Below are 22,888 nucleotides of genomic sequence, written 5' to 3'. Positions count from 1 at the left end.
TTAAGGGAAGCTTCTAGTTCTGTCCCTTGCATAAACGAAAATAGCGATTCCCGGGAAGAAAGTTTACTTATTTTTGAGAGAGAGAGAGACAGAGAGAGAGAAAACACAAGCAAGGGAGGGGCAGAGAGCGACAAAGGGAGAGAGAAAGAGAGAGCATCCCAAACAGGCTCTGCACTGACAGTCCAGAGCCTGATGCAGGGCTGGATCTCAGGAACCACGAGATCATGACCTGAGCCAAAATCAAGAGCCCGATGCTTCACCGACGGAGTCACCCAGACACCCCTAAACAAATATTAGGGACCTGCACTCCTTTATCTTATTCCTGGACTGTTCTCCCGTGTCTTGGGCTTCCTTCCAAAGGTAGGGAGTTTCCAACCAATCTTGTGGTTCACGAGATGCAGGGACCATGTGGGGACGTGGGGAGCAGCAGGGAGCAGCCTAGATACTCTGGGGTCTGGACTGGCTTTGCGATTCGAGAATCTAGGTCAGGGGACTTCCCAAGATGGAATCTTCAAACTTGCGGAAATTGAACACGCACGCGGAAAGACAGGAGCTCGCACGACATAGCTGTCTTGAGTTCTTTCTGCCTCCTTCTTTCACCCCTGACTTGTTTCCATCACACATTCTAGAAGCCTAGATTTCGGTGCAATACAGGCTGATCCTGGGTTATCCAAATAGGCTTCTTTTGCTTTTTATAGAGTGTGATTTCTCAACAGCACAGGAACAGGACACACAGTCAAATGTCGTCTTTTTATTTTTATTTATTTATCTTTAAACATTTTATTCTTTAAGTAATTTCTACACCCATTATGGGGCTTGAACTCACAACCCGAGATCAAGAGTTGAATGCTCTATGCACTGAGCCAGCCGGGTGCCCCCAAGTGTAGTCTGTTTATATGTCAAGTTCAATGTCGGGTGTGGCTGAGAAGAAGGGAGTTTTTCCTCATCTTTAAATCTACGTGGAATTTAAGGAACATTTAGATATTCGTCTTGGAGGGCTTAAACTCACAGGTTTGGGGAAAAGGTGGCAGGGCCTCATTTAAAAATCTCTCTACTGGTTTCAGTCAGTTTTGGGGTTTTCCCCACAGTCCTGAGATGCACAAGACGACGCCCGTTGGCATGTGGGCTCTCCTGGAATGCTCAGGATCTAGAGAAACGATCATTAGCAATGGATCCCCTGGACACGTAATAGCGATCCAGATTTGCAGGTGACCCTTATCAAGAATTCTAGAGAATAAGTGTGTGCATTTCGGCTGCCATGACGTTATCACAGGTGGGGTGGCTTCATCCAGGGACGTTTATTCCCTCCCAGACCTGGAGGCTGGGAGTCTGACGTCCAGGTAGGGTTGAGGCTGGGAGACCGAGATCCGGGTTGGGCGTAGGCTGGTTCCCCCCGAGTCCTCTCTCCTTGGTGTGTAGATGCCATGTTATCCCTGTGTCCTCACGTGGCCGTCCGTCTGTGCGTGTCTGTGTCCTCATGTTCTAAGGACCCTAGTCCTGTGGGATCAGGACCCATCCTTCTGACCTCATTTTACCTTAATCCCCTCTTTAAAGGCCCATCTCCAAATACAGTCCCATTCTGAAGTCCTGAAGGCTTCAACATGTGAATTTTATGGGGACATCATTCAGCTGTAACACCTACTTGGTGAGTTGCCAAGAGTAGGTCTTTAAGAGCATAGCACAGAGGGCACGCTGTGTCTGGATGGGAGCCACAGGGTGTCCGAGGGCCACGTGATGAAGGACGTATCTTCCTGGGACAGACCATTAGTGAAGAACGCACTGAAGCCCTCCAGCTGGGCACTTTCTCTTGTGAATGAGTGTCGCGCCACCCAACATCTGCTTCCCATACTGTCCGGAAACACGGAGGGGGTTTTGCTTGCATGTCTGGAGGCCGCGTGGAGCACCGCTGGCTCCAGATATCGGGCCGCACAGCGACCGTTTGGAGTCTGATGTTCCAGCCGAGTGGTTTGGCAGCCTTGCCCGTGGCGTTGTCCAAGTTAAGTATGTGAACTGCTCCTTCGGTGTGTTTGAGAAGAGGCCAGGGCGTTCATTAAATGCACATTAGAGAACACGTTCTATTTGGGGATAAAGCCCTTCCGAAGGCCAGCTCAGCCCGTGGAGATAATTCTACAAGAGCTGAGTAGCTCTCTGTCCGGGGTGCAAAGTCAAGATTTCCCTGGGACCAAAGCTGGGGGTGTGCCCAAACACCGGCGTCCCGTGTCCGCTTCTCATCCTTTTGGGCATATAGGAGTCGCTGGTGGTCTAGAGTTGTTTGACCCCAGAACAGGGGTCCTCAGTCTCGGCACTGTTGACATTGGGGAACCAGGTCATGCTGTGTGGTGGGGCTGCTGGTGTGTGTGGTGTCGCATCCCTGCCATCCTTCCTCTCACTGCCCCTATAGTACCCTGTCCCCAGTGGTGACAACCAAAAATGTCCCGAGACATTGACAGAAAACCTCCTATGGGGTGAAATAGTCCTCCATTGCAGACCACTGCCATAGAGCTATAGACAGATACTAGATAGCGATGCATAGATTTGATGGATGGATGGATGGATGGGGGAAGGAAGGAAGGAACGGAGGAAGGAAGGCAGACAGGATGGATATATAGGATAAATGATAGATAAATGATGTGTACATAGATAGGTATTTGATATAGAAAGATTGATGATATAGATAAATATATGGACAGATAAACAGATGATAGATAGGTGATAGATACATAGGTGTGTAGGTAGGTAGATGGTAGATGGATAGATAGATGATAGGTAGATAGATGATAGATAGGAATTTGATAGGTAGGTGATTGATAGGTAGATGGCAGGTAGATAGGTGGATAGGTAGATAGATCAAAGAATGATAGATAATAGATACATCAATCGATAGAATGATAGATAGATACATGATAGATGATAGATAGCTATTTGATAGGTAGGTGATAGATAGGTAGATGGCAGGTAGATAGGTGGGTAGGTAGATAGATCAATCGATGGAATGATAGATTATACAGAGATACATCATAGGGACATAGGTGGGGAGGGAGGGAGGTAGATAGAGAATGTCCCATGCTAAGGAAGACTTCTCAGCTTCAGCACTGCTGACATTTGGGGCCGGTTGACTCTCTCATGTGGGGTGTCCTGCATGCTCTAGGGTCACGAGCGGCGTCCCTGGTCTCTCCACCCTCCACATGCCAGTAGAACTCATTGTGACACCCAAAAACGTCTCCACGTTGCTGGCGTCCCCTGTGGAGAACCTCTGCCCTTGGGAGATTGACTGCTACGAACCCGGTCACCACGAGGCGATGGGTTAACCGGAAGGCCACTTGGTCAGGGTCCAGGAAGACAGAAATCTGGGGAGGGTTGACTTCCCTGCACAAAGAGTGGGTGCCAGCAGATTAAGGAGGGCTCTACTTGCCTGTGGTGACCGGTTCGGTGAGACAGGACTCGGGGACATCGTCGTGACACCAACCGGCTGAAGCTGCCATGTCTGCTCTGGGAGACACCTCGTGAGGGACACCCAGTGAGGCCAAGCTGGCCTGAGGCTGCCCCCCGGTCATGCACCTGCAGGAGACGTGAGTTGTCCACTCCTGCACTGAATCCCCGAGGCCCCCCGGGTGTCCCTCCTCCCCCCTGGTTCAGGATGTACCTCATCCTGCGGTTGAAGTCGATCTACTTGAGGTTGGTCAACTCCCTTCCCATATGGAGTCTCTAAGTTCTCTTTCGGAAGTGCTGTGCAACGGATCCAAAATTAAGACATGATGGCGTCATAGCCAGAAGCTCTTCCTTGACACCTGTTGACCAGCTGAAGCAGATCAGGGACCACAAGACACTTGTCTCCTGCCAGCTGCCTGCCCCTTTCTCTGGCCATTGCTGGTGCTTGCTTCTAGGTTCTCAAGTCTACTCCGTCCCAGGACAGGGTCCTCTCTTCCTTCTGGCTCAGATGCTTGCTCTGCAAAGAAGCTTCCAGCCAGACCGGGCCTGGGATGACCCCACTGGATGCCTCCCATGTCCCTATTGTGTGCCACCTCCAGTGATCGCCACAATCTGCTTCAGTACTTGTACGTCAGATACAATTCCAGTGAAGGCATTAATTCCGAGAAATCAAGTCAAACCAAGGAGTAGCTGGCTTTTTAAAAACATTGACTTGATGGAAGTCAGTGAACATACAAGAAATTCAGGACAGGGGTACCTGTGGGCTCAGTCATTTGACCGTCTGGCTCCTGGTTTCGGCTCAGGTCATGAACTCACAGCTTTGTGAGTTTGAGTCCCACATCAGGGTCTGTATTGGCAGCATGGACATTGGGATTCAATCTCTCTCTCTCTCTCTCTCTCTCTCTCTCTCTCTCTCTCTCTCTTTGTCTCCACCCCTCCCCCACTTGCACTGCCTCTGTTTCTCTCAAAATAAATAAATTAAAAAAAAAAGGGAGGCCCCTGGATGGCTCAGTTGGTTAAGCATCCAACTTTGGGTCAGGTCATCATCTCCTGCTTCGTGGATTCGAGCCCCACGTCAGGATATGTGCTGACAGCTCGGAGCCTGGAGCCCGCTTGGGATCCTGTGTCTCCCTCCCTCTCTCTGTCCCTACCCCGCTCACGCTCTGTCTCTCTCAAAAATGCATAAACATTTTAAAAAGTTTTTTTAAAAAATTCAGGGGGAAATCGCATGTTACCTTTGGGTGCCGAGCAGTCTCTCTTTTTTTTTTTTTTAATTTTTTTTTTTTTTTAACGTTTATTTATTTTTGAGACAGAGAGACAGAGCATGAACGGGGGAGGGGCAGAGAGAGAGGGAGACACAGAATCGGAAACAGGCTCCGGGCTCCGAGCCATCAGCCCAGAGCCCGACGCGGGGCTCGAACTCACGGACCGCGAGATCGTGACCTGAGCCGAAGTCGGATGCTTAACCGACTGAGCCACCCAGGCGCCCCCGAGCAGTCTCTCTTTATACACATGTGATCGCACAGAGAATTCAGCATTATTAAGTAGTTGGCGGAAAGGGACCTACCTCCCGCCAGCCTGCATCTTGCTGGGATGTGATGCTGCTAAGGTCTGACCCTCCTAAAGCTATGTAGGGAGCAGATGTCCATGCCAACTGCAGTAACTAATGTAGCTCCCATAGGGGGCAGCGTGTAGGGGCTCTGGAGGGAGACTTGGTCACGCTCCTCCCAAGGAACCCCGAGAGACACCGCAGGCAGACGCGGGGAAGGGAGCCTTCCCTGGACCCTCACTACCCATCTCTCCTGCCCGTCTGTCTCCTGCTAGCTCACCAACCCTCAGACGTAGGAGCTCCCTCTCTTTGTGCCTGGAAAGGTGCGTGGCCCATGGCAGGTGTTCAGACTCAGGGATGCTGAGTACGAGGACGGAGTTGGTGGTGGGGGGCGGCATCCTGGGTACGTGAGACAGCACGATCCCGACGACCAGAACAGAGAGGCAGATTTGAAGGGATAGACTCTCTCAAGTGTCTGACTGAAAGCTGGCGACTCAGGCAGGGTTTTATATGGTAGTCAAGTCCACAGGCAAAAATTCCCTCTCCCTTGGAAACCTCATGTTTTTTTTTTGGGGGGGGGGTTGGTGGCTCCTAAGGCCATCGACTGATTAGACGAGGCCCACCCATATGAGAGAGAGTCATGTGCTTCTCCTAAAGTCAATTGACACTAGGTGTTAATCACGTCAAAAATAAAAAAAAAAAAGAATCTTCATAGCAATATCGAGGCTCGTGCTTAATCAAATGTCAGTTTTGTCCTGTTCCGTTCCCCCCCTCGGCTGGTCCTCCCGTGTTCCCTCCCCGGCCAGCGTCTTTCAGGCTGCGTTCTATCCACGCCTGAGCCACAAGGGCTCATTCTCTCGCTGCCTTCTCTCGGACGCCTCATGCTCACGAACGTGGTTCGGATCTGCTTATGCCTCCTCGTGGGGCAACGTGCGGAACTGTGGGACAACGGTGAGCGGTCAGCGAGCAGGGATATTTGGGACGGTGCCTTCTGCCCAGCTACAGGTGCGCCGTGCTGTCTGCCATTGCACGGAGTCAGGCTTGCAGGTGGTCGCGGTCACGGGGGGGCTGATTCCACCCGTTAGGGGCATTATTCCGGAAGCCTCCTTCTGATGCTTGCGTCCTATCTGGTGGAATGGGAAAGAGTGCATGGCACGGCTCGAGGGCTCCGTCCGTCTTTACCTCTTCTTTTTAAATGTTCGCTTATTTTAGAGAGAGAGAGAGAGAGAGAGGGTGAGCAGAGTACGGGCTGAGCGAAAGGGAGAGAGAGAATCCCAAGCAGGCTTCGTGCTGTAGAGCACAGAGCCCGACACGGGGCTCGAACTCATGATCCGTGAGATCACGACCTGCCCCGAAATCAACAATGGATGCTTCACTGACTGAGCCCCCCAGGCACCCTGTCTCTACCTCTTCTTCCTAGTGGTCCCGGGACTCGGGCTTTGTCCCCATGACGTTGCTGCTTCGGGATTTCTCCACCTGGGCACTGCTCACATCCGGGGGCGGATGGCCGTCTGACCTGGGGCTTCCTGTGCCCTGTGGGTGCTGACCGACATCCCCGGTCTGCACCCACTGATGGCAGTGTCCCCTCCTTTCCCAGTCGTGACCATCACAGTAGCCCTGGACGTTTGCAGGGAATGCTGTGGGCCCCCTGTGCACTTGTCGGGGACTGGCTTCCAGGAAACCCCAGGAGGCGGTCACCCCGTCTCCAGCTGGCAGAGTGGTGTATTTGGGGTGGGCACACGCCGAGCAGGGTGGGCGGGTGATGCTGTAGATGCCACTTTGCCGACGAACAGGACGCAGCTGTCTCTGCACGGAGGAGGCGCTCAGCCCCCTTCAAGGTGCCAGCGAGGGCGGGTAGGGGACCCTTGGGGAACAGAGCTGGAGGACACCCTAGGCTGGGGGATGAAGCAAGGTAAGGGTGCCTCGGGGCAGGGCTGGTTGCCATGGAGCCTGGGTGGAAAGTGGAAGGAACTTTCCAGAGCCTCAGGTTGCACAGAGACATGAGTCCAAAGGGCTAGGGTGACGCCCAGGGATGGTGTCTGCTTTTCTTGTTTTCATGGCAGAAGCCCAGCTTTATACCTTGGCATCGGGAGACAGGACGACAGCCGTTGTTAAATGAAGGAGGCCGACTTTCGAATCGGCTACGACGGCCACATGCTTTGCAAGGGAAAGACGGCGGGGTGGTCGGTGTCAGAGGTCGAAGGTGTTGCTGGGGGTTGTGGTCAGGGTCAAGCTCGTTTGCTTTTCGTAGATTCCCACGTTCTCTGGAATGCATTTCAAAACGATCATTTCTTCATTGTGCTAAAATGCACCTGAACCGAAAATTGGCCATTTTACCTGTTTTTCAGTGCACAGCTCAGTGGCATCGAGCACATTCATGTTGTTGTGCCAGCATCCCCACCAGCATCTCCAGAACCTTCCATCTCCCCAAACTGAGACTCTGCCCTCTTAAACACTGGCTCCCTTCCTTATCCCCAGCCCCTGGTCCTACCATCTACTCTCATCTCTATGGATGTGATGCCTTCAGGGACCCCGTATACGTGGAATCACGCAGATTTGTCCTTCTGTGTCTGGCTTATGTCACTGAGCATCAATTCCTCAATGTCCATCCTTGTGGCAGATGCAGAACATCCTTTTTCAAGACTGAGTCATGTTCTACTGTGTGCATGAACCACATGGTGTTTATGCATCTGTCCACCCATCCATCCATCCACCCATTTTCTATCCATCCATCCATCCATCCGTCCACCCACCCATCCACCTATTCATCCATCCATCCATCTATCCATCCATCCATCCATCATCCATCCGTTCATCATCCATCCATCCATCCATCCACCCATGATCCATCTGCCCACTATTATCCATCCATCCACCCATGATCTATCTGTCCACCCACCATCCATCCACCCATCCATCATCCATCCACCATCCATCCATCCATCCACCCACCCACGATCCATCTGTCTACCCACCATCCATCCACCCATCCATCATCCATTATCCATCCACCATCCATCCATCCACCATCCATCCATCATCCATCCATCATCCATCCATCCATCCATCATCCATTATCCATCCACCATCCATCCATCCATCCACCCACCCATGCATCTACCCATATATCTTGTCTGTCTATCTATCTATCTATCTATCTATCTATCTATCTATCTATCTATCCATCCACCCATACATCATATCTATCTATCTATCTATCTATCTATCTATCTATCTATCTATCCATCCATCGACCCATGCCCTACCCATATATCTTGTCTATCTATCTATCTATCTATCTATCTATCCATCCACCCACCCATCCATCCATCCATCCATCCATCCATCCACCCATGCACCCATCCATCATCCATCCATCATCCATCCATCCATCCATCCATCATCCATTATCCATCCACCATCCATCCATCCATCCACCCACCCACCCACCCACCCATGCATCTACCCATATATCTTGTCTATCTATGTATCTGTCTGTCTGTCTGTCTATCTATCTATCTATCTATCCATCCATCCACCCATACATCATATCTATCTATCTATCTATCTATCTATCTATCTATCTATCCATCCATCCATCGACCCATGCACCTACCCATATATCTTGTCTATCTATCTATCTATCTATCTATCTATCTATCCATCCACCCATCCATCCATCCATCATCCATCCATCCATCCATCTGTCCACCATCCATCCACCATCCATCCATCCCCTATCCATCCATCCATCCATCCATCCATCCACCATCCATCCATCCCCCATCCATCCATCCATCCATCCATCCACCATCCATCCATCCCCCATCCATCCATCCATCCATCCATCCATCCATTCATTGACACTTGTGTTGTTTCCACGTTCTGGCTCTCGTACTTCATGTTAATGCCAAGTATCTGTTCGTGTACCTGCTTTAACTGCTTGGCTGCATTTTCCGTGTCGAATTATATCTCCTTCCTGTTTGTGGAGGAGCTGAAGCATTTTCTCTTGTTGGTTTTCTTTTCTTTTTCTGCTCCCCTTGTGTAGGGCTTTCCTTTGTCTCTTCTTCCCACCCTCCTTCAGTGCCAGGTAATCACACGGACAGTCTGATACAGATCTTTGTGTCCTTAAAGCACGCGCGCGCACACACACACACACACACACACACACACACACGACTCAGGCTCTGCGCTGTCAGGGCAGAGCCCCACACGGGGCTTGAATTCAGGAGCCATGAGATCATGACCTGAGCCGAGGTCAAGAATTGGACACTCAACCGACTGAGCCACCCAGATGCCCCTACATACTGAATTTTCGACCCAGGAATGCCTCCTTTTCTCATCCCACTCGTGATAAACCCACTTCTTTTTGCCCTTGCGTTTTCATTGTTTTTTAGCCTCTACGCGAGGGGCGGAGCCCCGCAATGAACCGGTATTAATTAACAAGCGGATTGGCCAACATGATTCATCCTGTTTCTCCTTCTCTAGGCTCAGATTTTAAGTCATTTGTGGCCACTTGGACCCCTCGTTTCTGCCCGCAAGCCCCAAGGGATGACTAAATACTTGTACATTGTGTCTTTGAATATTGTGGCTCTTATCAGTAACCCCCCACGCGTTGCCCATTCTCTCCATACGAGAAAAGCCTTAGTAGTGGAGATTTGAAGGAAAGATGAGCCAGGGGCACCAGGGCCCTCAGGATTTTTTTTTTTTTTTTTGTAGCCTTGTTTTTCGACTCCTTGGGGAGTACTCCACAGCACACTTGATATATAGTGACTTTCGTAGGATTGTTATTGATGCTTTGTTGGATCTTATTGAGAGATTTGTGGGACAGATGTGTCTCCATATATCCATACACACCACTGTCCTGCGCCCCACTCAGTCGTTAGTGTGTGACATTTGTCCCTGTGATGTTGGGATTTTTGGCAAGAAATAGATGTTTGCTCTTTGTCCCTGGCACCGAGGCCCTAAAACCCTTGGAATTTCCTAAGTGAGCAGAGTGACAAAGGTGGCTTTTGTTATGTGAATGAGGTGACTTTTGGAGAACCGCCCCCCCCCCCCCCCCCCCCCCCCCCGCCCGCCTGCCCGCCCAGGGCAGAGGGCTGGTTGCCAGGGAAACTAATCCTGTAATTGGAGGCTTGGGCTGCTCAGACCCACCCCACATCTCCGGGGAGGGGAGAGGGGCTGGAGTTTGCGTTAATCCCCAAAGGCCAATGATTTCATCAACCTCGCCTACTGGATGAAGCCTCTATGAAATCCCAGAAAGACGGGGTTTGGGAGTTTCCGAGTTGGTTGGCGAACTTGGGGAGATTTGGAGGAGACTGCTCACCTGGAGAGAGCACGGACGGTTCCCCACACCTTGACCCCCCGCTTCTCTTCCATCTCGGCCATTCCTGGCTTCTATCTCTTTATCTGAAGCCGGTGATTTACCTAGTTATGTGTTTCCCCTGAGCTCTGTGAACCGCTCTAGCAGATTAATGGAACCCAAGGAGGGGTCTTGGGAACCTCTTGTCTGTAGCGGGTCAGTCACAAGCACAGGTGACAAGCCGGACTTGGAATTGGCGTCTGAAGTGTCTGTTGGGCCATTTTTGTAGGACTGCGCCCTTCTCCTGCGGGATCTCTGTGGTCTCCAGGTCGACTGTGTCGGAATTGAGTTGAATTGTAGGATGCCGGGTTGGTGTCCCAGAATCACTTCATGGTGTGGGGGAAAGAACAGCGATGCGTGTTGAAATTGGGAGCAGAAGGGTAGACACTAAGTCCTATCTTTGCCCAGATACATCTATATCTCAACCCACTCGTGCCCCAAATTGCAGTTCAGCTGGAACGCAGGTGACAGACTGCTCTCGTTGACCCACTCCTTCTGCCTGGATCTCCTGGTCTCCACCCATACAGTCCTTGGGTCTATGCACCTTCCACTTGGCTGATTAATCCCCAAAGCTCCCTTTCATTCCTTACTACTGGCTGTCTCTTGGCCCTGTTCTAATCTCCCTCATTGTGAATTCTCTCCTGTGCCTTTGAAGGGTGAAATCAGGTTGCATGAAAACATGGCGATGCATTGTTCTCTAGAGCTGAGAAAGGCTCTGCGTGGATTATGATCCTGGCTGTGAATCCGTAGGAGCGACAATAGGATATATCCACAGAATGGGTGCATCCTAATTGATGAAGAGACTGTGTGCGCGTGTGCGTGCACACGCATGCACGTACTTACGCATTTGAGAGGTGGGAAGGTAGGGTTCTGCGTATTTTTTCAGCTTTTCAACCAAATTCACAGCTGTAGAACACGCTAGTGCCGTGACCTGCGTAGTTTTGGCCACTTGGGGTCTTTTCAAGGGCTGAGCGCCATGCCCAAACTCCGGAACACCATGCTTTTTCCGATGGGTTCTAGCCAAATTTACCACCCGTCCTGTTCCAGAGAAATCCAGAACGTCAGGGGCTTACATACAGCTTTCATTCTACACGTGTACCACTCAGGTGCTTTCTGGAGCCTAGACCATATTTGCTCACCAGAACGGTGGATTCATTGTCGGATCCCCACGACAGCAGAGTGTGCCTGCCATATGCATTTGTGACACCGAGCCTTGGTAGTGAAGCCTCCCCGGAAGGAATGTTCTTGCTGTACTAATCAAGAAGTCAGTCGGTGGCCCAGTCGGTTAAGGGTCCGACGTCGGCTGGGGTCACGGTCTCGAGCCCCGCGTCGGGCTCTGTGCTGACAGCTCGGAGCCTGGATCCTGTTTCAGATTCTGGGTCTCTCCATCTCTCTGCCCCTCCCCTGCTCATGCTCTGTGTCTCTCTGTCTCTCAATAATAAATAATCCTTAAAAAAAAATGAAGAAAAAAAAGTCAAGGGCGTGTGGCCGCAAGGAAGTACTCCTCTGGACTTTCAATGCTAGAGAGAACGTGGCCGTCTGGTCAATCTGTGTCACTGCAAAAAGATTTCTCCAGAAAGTCTGAAGAGCAGCAGAACAGGACCCCCGCCCCTGCCAACACCGTTCGTGCTCCCCATATGCCTTCACGCCTCAATCCCGCACATCATGGGCCCTCCCAGCGGCAGGAAGCGAGAAGGGGAAGCAGGAGACCCGGGCTCGGCTCTCAATAAGTGAAACAGGGACTTCCTGCATGTCCTCACGTCCGCACTCCCTGTACCGGCTTGGAGAGAACACGGCATCCGTGCAGAGGCCGCGAGCGAACAGGTGCCGTCCCGAAAGGCATCCTCACCCCGAAGGCGCTGTGCGTTTGCACACGCATTTCACGGACGCCTTTTGTGTATACGACCGTGGCTTGTTAGCACGCGTACCCGTCAGTGGTCGGCAAAAGGAACATGCGTTTTAATTTTGATTTCATTTCTTATTTTTCTAACGTTCGTTTATTGTTGACAGAGACAGACAATGAGCAGGGGACGGGCAGAGAGAGGGGGAGACACAATCCGAAGTAGGCTCCAGGCTCCGAGCTGTCAGCACAGAGCCCGACGCGGGGCTCGAACTCACGAGGTCACGAGATCACGTGACCTGAGCTGAAATCGGACGCTTAAACGACTGAGCCCCCTGGGCGCCCCTAAACATGTGTTTTAAATGCTTCCCTTCGGCACAGCAGGGCTTCCCCTTTCCGGGATGGGGAAGGTTTCCTCCCTTCTGCCTCGAGTTTGTGTTTATCTGCATGACCTCCTCTCCCGACCCCTGTGTACGCTTCTTCCTTTATGATTTTCTCTTGAGTGCATCTTTCCGGTCCTGGCGAGCTGTCCCCCCGCGTGTGGCTTCGTCTTTATCTTGTTGGCATGGCCCGTCCCAGCAGGCAGGACCCTCTGCTGGAGGCGGACGCCCCGAGCCCGCTTCTCCAAGCAGGGGGGGTTCTCGGTGCATAATTGCACTTTTTCTCGTTTGGTCATGAGGCTGCTTCCTCCTGTCACCTGTTACAAGGGTCCCCAGTCCTGTGGGATCAGAGCCCACCCTGGTGAGCTCATTTTACCTTAGTCTCCTCTTTAAGGACCTTATCCCCTAATACGATCACATTTTGAGGTCCTGGGCATAGGGCTTCTGCATATAATTTTGGGTGACAGAATTCAGCCTGGGGGACACTTTGTTATCACAACATGCTCTTGGGGCTCAGTTGGTGAAGTGGCTGACTTCAGCTCAGGTCATGATCTCACAGTTTGTGAGTCCGAGCCCCTCATTGGACTCTCCGCTTAGCACAGAACCCGCTTCGGATTCTGTGTATCCCTCTGCCTCTGTCCCTCCCCCGTGCGCGCGCTCTGTGTCTCAGAAGTAAAATAAACAGCAAAAAACAAACAAACAAAAAACATGGTAGCAGATTACATCTACATACGCATATTCAAGCATCTGTTCCCGTATATGAATATCTCAATAAGTATACGGCATCTTTCTTTTTTTTAGGTTTATTTATTTATTTACAGAGAGAGAGTGGGGAAGGGGCAGAGAGCAAGAGAGAGAGAGAGAAAGAATCTGAAACAGGCTGTTTACTGCCAGTGCAGAGCCTGACGCAGGGGTCAAACCCATGAACCATGAGATCGTGAGTTGAGCCGAAATGAAGAGCTAGATCCTTAACCGACTGAGCCCGCCCCGCGCTCCTGTCCATATGGCATCTTACTGTCCGTTCACGCCCGCGCCCTAACGTCTGTGTGTCCCTGGCGCGACTCTGACTCCCATGTGCCGTCCCGCAGGTTCTGGACGTGCCACGATGAGCGCTTCCTGTACATGCTCATGGAGTTCGTGCCCGGCGGCGAGCTTTTCAGCTACCTGCGGAAGCGAGGCCGCTTCTCCAGCAGCACCGGGCTGTTCTACTCCGCGGAGATCGTCTGCGCCATTGAGTACCTGCACTCAAAGGAGATCGTCTACAGGGACTTGAAGCCGGAAAACATACTGCTGGACAGGGATGGCCACATCAAGCTCACCGACTTTGGGTTCGCCAAGAAACTGGTAGACAAGTAAGTGACCGTTTTCACCCATTTCAGCCCACTCGCCCGGTGCCGCGTCCGGATTTTCTTGAATGCTTATGATTTTTGAGCGACCGTGAGAGTAAGAGCACAGATGCTGGATGGGGCTGAGTTGAGTTCCAGGAGCAAACAATAATTCTATAAGGTGAAATCTTACACAGTTGGGCATACGATGCCTTTTTTTGGGTGCACTTCGCCCCATGATCTGCCGTGCTCCATTTAGCTGAGGACATGTTCGGACCTAGTGTGTACGATTATAGAATATACAACGTATAAACGTCCAGCCTTTAGCTTAAGGGAGGGTAATGCACCTGTAATGCCTGTGTGTGTTGATTTCCACGGGTCTTTAGGTGCCGCGAATCACAGAGACCATATTCTCTCTTCATGAGGAGTAATTCAGCCTTTATAGATACAATTCAGGGCAGACAGTACCGTAAATCCCATGCATTTAAGCCCGGCGCATTCGTGGCATATTTCATCAAAAATACCTCATCAGATATTTCATCAAAAATATTTCCTCCAAATAACCTGAAAACAAAAGAAACAAAAAAACCTACAAAACTGATGTGCGATGTGATGGGAGTATCTACACAGCGTGAAAGAAAATTTTCCACACCCGTCTCTATATCCTTCGCCTTACTTGCCTCTTTGGACTCAGAATCTAAAATTCTATCCAAAACCAAACCTTTAGACCCCGACAAGCCCCACATACTGAGTCACCCAGGTGCCCCAAGAAGCCTTGTTTTAAAAAGTAAAATTTTAATAAGATAGCATACTTAACCCACTGCATCTCAAATATGATTATTCCAACACATAACCCCTGCAAACAGTTGGGCGCGTTTACGTGAATTTTTGGTGCGTCTCAGAGTACTACATTTTCATCAGAAACACTTACTCTGTGCTTTAACCCATAAAATTTACAGTTGGGAAGATAGACGCACATGGCCAGGCTTTCCAAAAATACTGGAAACTTTCTCAGCAACTGTAGTGAGTATTGGGTTTTAAATTTAAGTGTAGGGGCGCCTGGGTGGCTCAGTCGATTGGGCGTCTGACTTCGGCTCAGGTCATGATCTCGCAGTTCGTGAGTTCGAGCCCCGCGTCGGGCTCTGTGCTGACAGCTCAGAGCCTGGAGCCTGCTTTGGATTCTGTGTCTCCCTCTCTGTCTACCCCCTCCCCGGCTCGCACTCTGTCTCTCTCAAAAATGAATAAACATTAAACAAGTTTTAAGTTTAAATTCATTAAAAGTGGATTAAAATTTCAATTCCATAGTCATTCCAGGTCATGATCTCAGGGTTGTGAGTTTGAACCCCATGTTGGGTGTAGAGATTACTTACAAATAAAATCTTAAAAAAAAAAAAGAAAAGAAAGAAAGAAAAGAAAAATCTCCCCATATTTTTCCATTTCTTGATGACGTGGGGATGGCTAAGGTGATAATTCTATTCCTCATGTTATGGAAACGTCTGCATTTATGAGAACGTTGATTCTGGTCGGAAGCAGTTTTGCACGTTGTGATGCGGTTAACTTCCGTCTGATTATCCCCTGTGGAATTTCCCGTATTCCCTTTGTAAGAATAAGGCCCATAAAAGCAAACTGGTCTTCCATACCCCTGTGAACGGAGACCCTATTAACACATCGTAGCTGGTTTAGAATATTGGGGCCGTCCCCCGTTGGCATCACGTCGTAGAAAGTCGTTACACCCCTTTCTCTGCTTTTCGTTTTCTTTAAGTCCTTTTATTTGGAAGTCTGATTCCAACCATCCCGCCTTAAAATGTTTCACGCATTCGCTTGCTTCTAAGTTTGGCGAGCGGTGTTCCTCTGCAGTTAACCCATCGTGTCCATTTAAGACTAAATGGATGACGGTGGTGGAGTAGATAATGTCACGCAGTTAATTTACTTAAGACGTTGAGTTCGGGGAAAGAAGGCCTCATTACCATCTCGATCTATTGCTTTTACAAACGACTTCATTTTCCAGGCATGGGCCGTGTAGACCGCAAAAACACTCCCCCCAACCCCCCCTTCTTCCTAATTGTTCTTGATTTGCTTGGTGAAGTCTCTCCCTTCTGGGCCAGCTCTGGACCCGTGGTGCCCGTGGGCACATAGTCACGTCCTCTCTTCTGGTTCAGGATTCGACAACAGACCTGATTTTTGCATAAAGGTGGAAGGAAACGTCCACAGGGATCAGCCCAGAAGACGTGGAACCAACCACAGACTCATCTGCAGTAATGTTTTTTGTTTTTTATTAAAATTTTTTAAATGTTTTTATTTATTTTTGAGAGAGAGAGAGTATGAGTGTAAGAGACCCAGAGAGAGAGGGAGACACAGAATCCGAAGCAGGCTCCAGGCTCTGAGCTGTCAGCGCAGAGCCCGATGCGGGGCTAGAACCCACGAGCCGCGAGATCACGGCCTGAGCCGAAGTCGGACGCTTAACCAACTGAGCCACCCAGGTGCTCCTGCAAGAATGGTTTTGAACACATAATGTGGAAAAGTGTGTTTCTCCTGTCTTTTTAATAACATCGCGTGCAGTGTGGTTGAGCACGTAATTCGGTAGTCCACCTGCTTCTTTCGTAGTGACTTAATTTTTTAAGCTTTCCCTCGTTTCTCAATAGCAGGTGTATTTTTTCCCTCCTGTGTCTTAATTTTACAGAACTCTTATTTTCTTAGAGTGAGTTCTTTTTACACTGGTGTTTCTTATTGTTGCGTGAAACTATTTATCCCACACTTTCTATTCTGCACGTAGCTTTCCTAGCAGATGAAGGGGCACGCTAGAATTATTTTTCATTTTCTGAAGTGATCAAAAGAAAATACTGACGCATTTACTTCAGTTATTCTGTTGTAGTTTAAAAAAATTTTTTTTGTGTTTATTTTTGAGAGACATTGAGAGAGAGAGTGAGTGAGGGAGGGGCAGAGAGAGAGGGAGACACTGAGCCTGAAGCAGGCTCCAGGCTCTGAGGTGTCAGCACAGAGCCCGATGCGGAGCTCGAACTCATGAACCGCGAGATCACGACCTGAGCCGAAGTCGGATGCCTAACCGACTGAGCTACCCAGGCGCCTCTGTAGTTTTTAAAATTCACATGTTTCATTGAGTGCCATCCTTTGGATTTTTGTGCCTGACATCTTGCTAGTAATAAGTAACATTGTTCCCAGTCTTTAACAATAGTTCCTTAACGTTCTCAAACACCCACCAGAGGGGAGAGAATTGTTGACCTTGAATCCTGTATGCCTCTCACCCAGATTCAGTGGGCATCAAACCTTTGCCACCTGATTTGAGGGGTTTTTTTTTTTTTTTTTTGGCTTTATTTATTTATTTTTTTTATTATGAAATTTATTGTCAAATTGGTTTCCATACAGCACCCAGTGCTCAACCTGATTTGAGTTTTTACCTCTCCCACATTTTTGTTTCTTACATTATTTATTTTTTATTTTTTCAAACTTTTTTTTAAGTTTATTTATTTTGAGACAGACAGAGCAAGTGGGGGAGGAGTAGAGAGAAGGAGAGAGAGAATCCCAAGCAGGCTCTGCTCTGTCAGCACAGAGCTTGACTTGGGGCTTGATCTCATGAACGGTGAGATCCTGATCTGAGCCAAAACCAAGAGTCAGACGCTCAACTGACTGAGCCACCCAGGCGCCACTGTTTGGTACATTATTTTAAAGTGATTACTCACCATGCTATCTCTAATGGAGAATGATTTAAAAAAATAACATCAATACTTTATCACATTTTTTTTGATGTTTATTTTTGAGAGAGAGAGATAGAGAGCAGGTGAGGGGCAGAGGGAGAGGGAGACACAGAATCCGAAGCAGGCTTCAGGCTCCGAGCTGTCAGCACAGAGCCCGATGCAGGGCTTGAACCCATGAGCTGTGAGATCATGACCTGAGCCGAAGTCCCACGCTCAACCGACTGAACCTCCCAAGCACCCCAATGCCCTGAGGATATTTGCCATCCACTGCTTTGCTCATCGGTGAAGTGAAAATTATTCCTACTCCTTAGGATTGTTGGTAAGAATGGATGGATCTGCTAATTGGAAAGTACATACTTAGGACAGTTCCAGGCACATAGTAAGCACTGAGCATACATATGTTGCTTTTGACTTTATCATCCCTGCCATCAGCATCACCATCATTACCACTATGACCATCCATTGTCATCACCTTCATCACCATCACCACCATTATCATCATCACCTTGACCATCATGACCACCATGATCACCAAGATCACCACCATCACCATCACCACCATGACCGCCATCACTAGGACCACCATCATCATCACCTTGACCATCATCACTGTGACCATCGTCACCACCTTGACCATCATGACCACCATGATTGCCGAGATCACCACCATGACCATCATCACTATGACTGTCATCATCACCATGACCATCATCATCACCTTGACCATCATCACTGTGACCGTCATCATCATCACCTTGACCATCATCACTGTGACCATCATCATCACCTTGACCATCGTCATCACCTTGACCATCATCACTGTGACCGTCATCATCATCACCTTGACCATCATCACTGTGACCATCATCATCACCTTGACCATCATCATCACCTTGACCATCATCACTATGACCGTCATCATCATCACCTTGACCATCATCACTGTGACCATCATCATCACCTTGACCATCGTCATCACCTTGACCATCATCACTGTGACCGTCATCATCATCACCTTGACCATCATCACTGTGACCATCATCATCATCACCTTGACCATCATCATCACCTTGACCATCATCACTATGACCGTCATCATCACCTTGACCGTCATCACTGTGACCATCATCATCACCTTGACCGTCATCACTGTGACCATCATCATCACCCTGACCATCATCACTATGACTGTCATCATCACCTTGACCATCATCATCACCATGACCATCATCATCACTATGATCACCATGATCGCCGAGATCACCACCACGACCATCACTGCCATGACCATCACCACCATGACCATCATCACTATGACAGTCATCATCACCATCACCATCATCATCAATATCCTCACCATCATCATCACCGTCATCACCATCACAACCATCTCCATCACCACCATTACTGTGGACTGAATTGTGTCTCTCCAGAATTCATATATTGAAACTTTAACCCCCTGAAGTGACTGCGTTTGGATATACTGCTTTTAGGAGGTACTTGAGGTTAAATGAGGTCAGGAGAGTGAGATCCTAGTATGATAGGATTGATGGCTGCCTCCTCACCGTGTCCTCACATGGTAGAAAGAGATGTCTTGTGTCTGTCCCCCTCCTTATAAGGACACCAGTTACTGAGTTAGTCTATCTTCATCCAATATTACCTCGTCTTAACTTGATTCCATCAGCAAGATCCTATTTCCAAATAAGATCACATCCACAGTCTCTGGGGTTTAGGACTTTTGGGGGGAGACCGTTCACCTCCCTACAGGCGTCATGACGAGCGATTCGAGGTGCGCTTTGCAGAGTCGTGTTTTTCTTCCGTTAACGTGCCCACGGCAGCGGAAGTGATAGCCGTGCACAAACGGAGAACCTCGGGTGTCCCCTTGCCTTCTCTCCAAGAGCCGAGTGAGCTGAGAGACACGAGACCAGGTGCATAGACAATTCACAGCCTGCACCGGCGGTGTCTGCGTAACATCCAGGGCTGTCTGTCTGTCTTTACCTACTTACTGAGGTCCGAAGCTCTCTGTTGCAATTTACGCCTCTCTGTGCAGCCGAGAAGCACCAGACGCTTTTGCCGGAGGCTCTTCCTCTAGAGAGGCGTCCGCCTACCCCAGGCCACTTAGAAATTCCCTCTGTGCCCCTTACGCTAGGACAGAGCCAGAAAGATACCCCCCTTTCCAAGTGGAAGTGGAGACGCTGTACCTAATGTATATATAATGCGGCCACCTGTGCATTTAGGAGCTCAGAGCCCAATTGCCAGCTGGCTTCAGGCAGCCTTGGGAGCCCGTAAGTTGGCAAGGTGGGCAGAGGTGTTCTGGAGATGGGCTCAGGGTCTCACGTGTCAGAGTCTTAGTGGGCGAGGGGTCGTCAGCCATCCAGCGAGACCACGTGGGAGTCAGTATGACCGTCTTCTGGACCTCCAAACTTGGGTTTTCAGAGGTTTTCTGTTCCCTGCCTTCAGTTGGCTTATGTTCCCTTAGACGACACACCGTGTCCCGTAGAACGTGCGGGTCCAGCCCGCACGTGCTTCAGAAGGAAGGTTCTGCGTGTGAGTGGCCGGCTTGGGGAGTGCGTGCCTTTCCCACGGCTGCCGTAACAAAGCACCGTGACCGGGGGGCCTCGGATGATGACATTCTGCGGTTCCCTCACTTTTAGCCCACGGTCCTCTGCGCGGGGCTAGAAGCTACATTTTTGGCAAGTCTCACCTCCTCTGTGGAGAAAATCCTTCCCAAAGCCCCCCCCTTGCTCCATTTCAACCCCAAATATCCCAGGGTCCCTTAACCTCAGGATTTCTAGAAGCCACTGGGGAGACTAACATGACCTTGAGCCCACAGACACCTTGAAAACGCGTCAGATCTTTTCGGGAACAGGTGGAAAGTTCACAGCACTTCCTCCCCGAGGACAGAAGTACTTTGTTGCTGGGGGCTCTTGATGGGACCCCCAAGACAGGAAGTTATGAACGAATTCTTGCATTTGTTTTCCGTATCATTTCCTAGGAAAACCAGTACTGTGGCTTTTTTGCGTTTCGAGTAATAATGGTGAAGCGACAGCCAACGGCGGGTGGTGGTCAAACCGAGCATGTATTTTTGCTTGTATCGGGATAGATGAGTGTTGGTAAGGGAACCAATCCTGGTTCACAATGCCAGTATCTCTGTCCAGCGCGGTGTGTCTGCGGGATGGGGAGGGATATGGCTGTGATGGCCGAAGCCATTGTCACGCGAGGTCCTCCTGAGATGCACGCATTCACTGACCCCAGCTAACTCTTCTGTGCGTGCTGTTCTCTGTCCCCAGGACGTGGACGCTTTGTGGCACGCCCGAGTACCTGGCCCCCGAAGTCATCCAGAGCAAGGGCCACGGGAGAGCTGTGGACTGGTGGGCGCTTGGCATCCTGATATTTGAGATGCATTCGGGGTGAGTAGGGCTCCCGTGGAGAAAAAGGAAGTCCACTTGCTGACGGGGTACCTCCCTTTCCTGCTTCTAGAACCGTGCTTTCTGCTGGCAAATACCTGTGCCAGTTTCCCAGTCGGTGCCACCATGACCACGGGGACCCACAGGTAAGTGCGCTTTCGTAAGAGCAAAAGCGCCCACCACAAGCACCGGCCGTTGGGACCTCTACCCTGTGTCTAAGTGTTCCTGCCTCCCGTGAATATAATATTCAATCTTCCGCTTGGACCCTTTTGGAGCAGTGGACAGAGCTAAGCAATTACAGCACGTTTCGGATGAAAGTAAATAAATCCACATGGAGTTCAGGATGTTATGAAGGAGCAGCGAGCCAGTAAGCAGAGAGCGTGCCCATGGTCGCTTTGTGTGAGGTTTGCAAAGTCACCCTGTCCCGTCGTCCGGATGCCAGAGGTGTTTCACGTGTTATCAAGGCATCGTCATGGTGAAAAACTCCAGTCTGGCTTAGGATGCTCTTTTACCAGAAGCATAAAGCAAGCATCCCATGCTTAGCAAGTGTGGACGTGGGGACTCCTCCTGGTCCCATGGAGGAAGAGCTCTTGTCTGATGGTGCGGACGACGGGCGTCCGGTGTGTCAGGTGCCAGGAGACTGGCCGGGGGCTCCTGGATGTGCGGGCCTCGCTCCCTGTCCTTTGTCCTCTGTCTTTAGCTTCCTTGTTTCCTGCTGGGGAGGTCAGCAGACGCTTGGCCAAACCTGGACCCCATTCCACATCTGATATCCCTGTAGGGCAAGACCAGAGATTTTTGCCTGGAAACCTTCCTCTTCGGTTTGAAAAAAAATGATGGAAACGGGTGTATTTCTGCACGGAGGGTGTGGCCAGCGTGGAATCTGTGAAAGCCTGAATTTCTTTGTGTGTCTATTGATTATCTCAGTATTTAGCAACTGTTTACCTATATATTTATCATGTTTTAGCTATCATGTGTCTGTCGTCTATGATCACCTCTCTACCAGTCTGTCTATGCATTCTGTGTATCTATCCTATCTGTTTGTGTATCTAATCCACTTGTCTCTATATACCTACCTGTCTGTCTATCCATCCATCCATCTATCCAGCTCTCCATCTATATTTATCTATCTCTGTATCTATCATCTATCAACGTGTCTATCTGCCTACCTATCTGTCTTTCTGCCTATCTACCTACCTACCTACCTGTCTCTGTATCTATCCGATCTTTCTGTCCATCTGTCTGTTTACCTGTCTATCATCTGTGTATGTATCTATCTATTCATCTATCTCTCCCATCTCTCCGTCCATCCATCCACCCATGCATCCATCCATTACCCATCACCTATCTGTCATCTATCTGGTCTTCTGTATTTTCCATTAACTCTTCGCTCAGATGTCTCTAGCAAATCACATAGAAACAAATTTCTTAATAGACACCCAGCCCGTGAAGTGCCAGGCAGACCAGAAGGTTAATATGAATCACACACAGGGTTCATCCATCAAGAAGATAAAACGGTTGTGAATATTTATACGTCCAAATTCATCAGATTCCCCTCAGACGGCCTGCAGCATATATCCCTTCCTTCATATTATTGACCGCTAGAGGTCACCATTGCTTAACAATAAATGAACCTTGGCGTCCAGGGCTTTAATAGATGAGGTTACGAGCAAGGTTTTTCTTTGTATTACTAGGTACGTTCTGTTAGGATACATTCTACTTACAGAATATAATAATGGGAAATATTGTTAGTAAGTACAGTTTTGGAACATATTGTTAGACTATAAGGAAACTATTGGAATTAAATAGAATAAAATAAAATTAGATTATAATAGGACATATTCGAATGAATATATTAGGATAATTATGTAAATAATTATTGGGAT

General features: G+C 49.5%; 1 protein-coding gene across 2 annotated transcripts in view; it reads left to right on the top strand.

The window, feature by feature from the left end:
• PRKX (protein kinase X-linked) overlaps positions 1-22,888 on the top strand; it is a 67,294-nt gene that overhangs the window by 28,097 nt on the left and 16,309 nt on the right. For both annotated transcript variants that reach the window (XM_042973871.1, XM_042973872.1), the window contains exons 3-4: positions 13,649-13,912; positions 20,889-21,008. In XM_042973871.1, the coding sequence (XP_042829805.1) occupies positions 13,649-13,912; positions 20,889-21,008 (384 nt within the window). The remainder of the gene's footprint in view (positions 1-13,648; positions 13,913-20,888; positions 21,009-22,888) is intronic.

This window comes from Panthera tigris, chromosome X, assembly GCF_018350195.1.
Source record: "Panthera tigris isolate Pti1 chromosome X, P.tigris_Pti1_mat1.1, whole genome shotgun sequence".
Taxonomy (NCBI): Eukaryota; Metazoa; Chordata; class Mammalia; order Carnivora; family Felidae; genus Panthera; species Panthera tigris.
The sequence above is the reverse complement of the archived record's forward strand: the minus strand, read 5'-3'. Positions and strand labels throughout refer to the sequence as shown.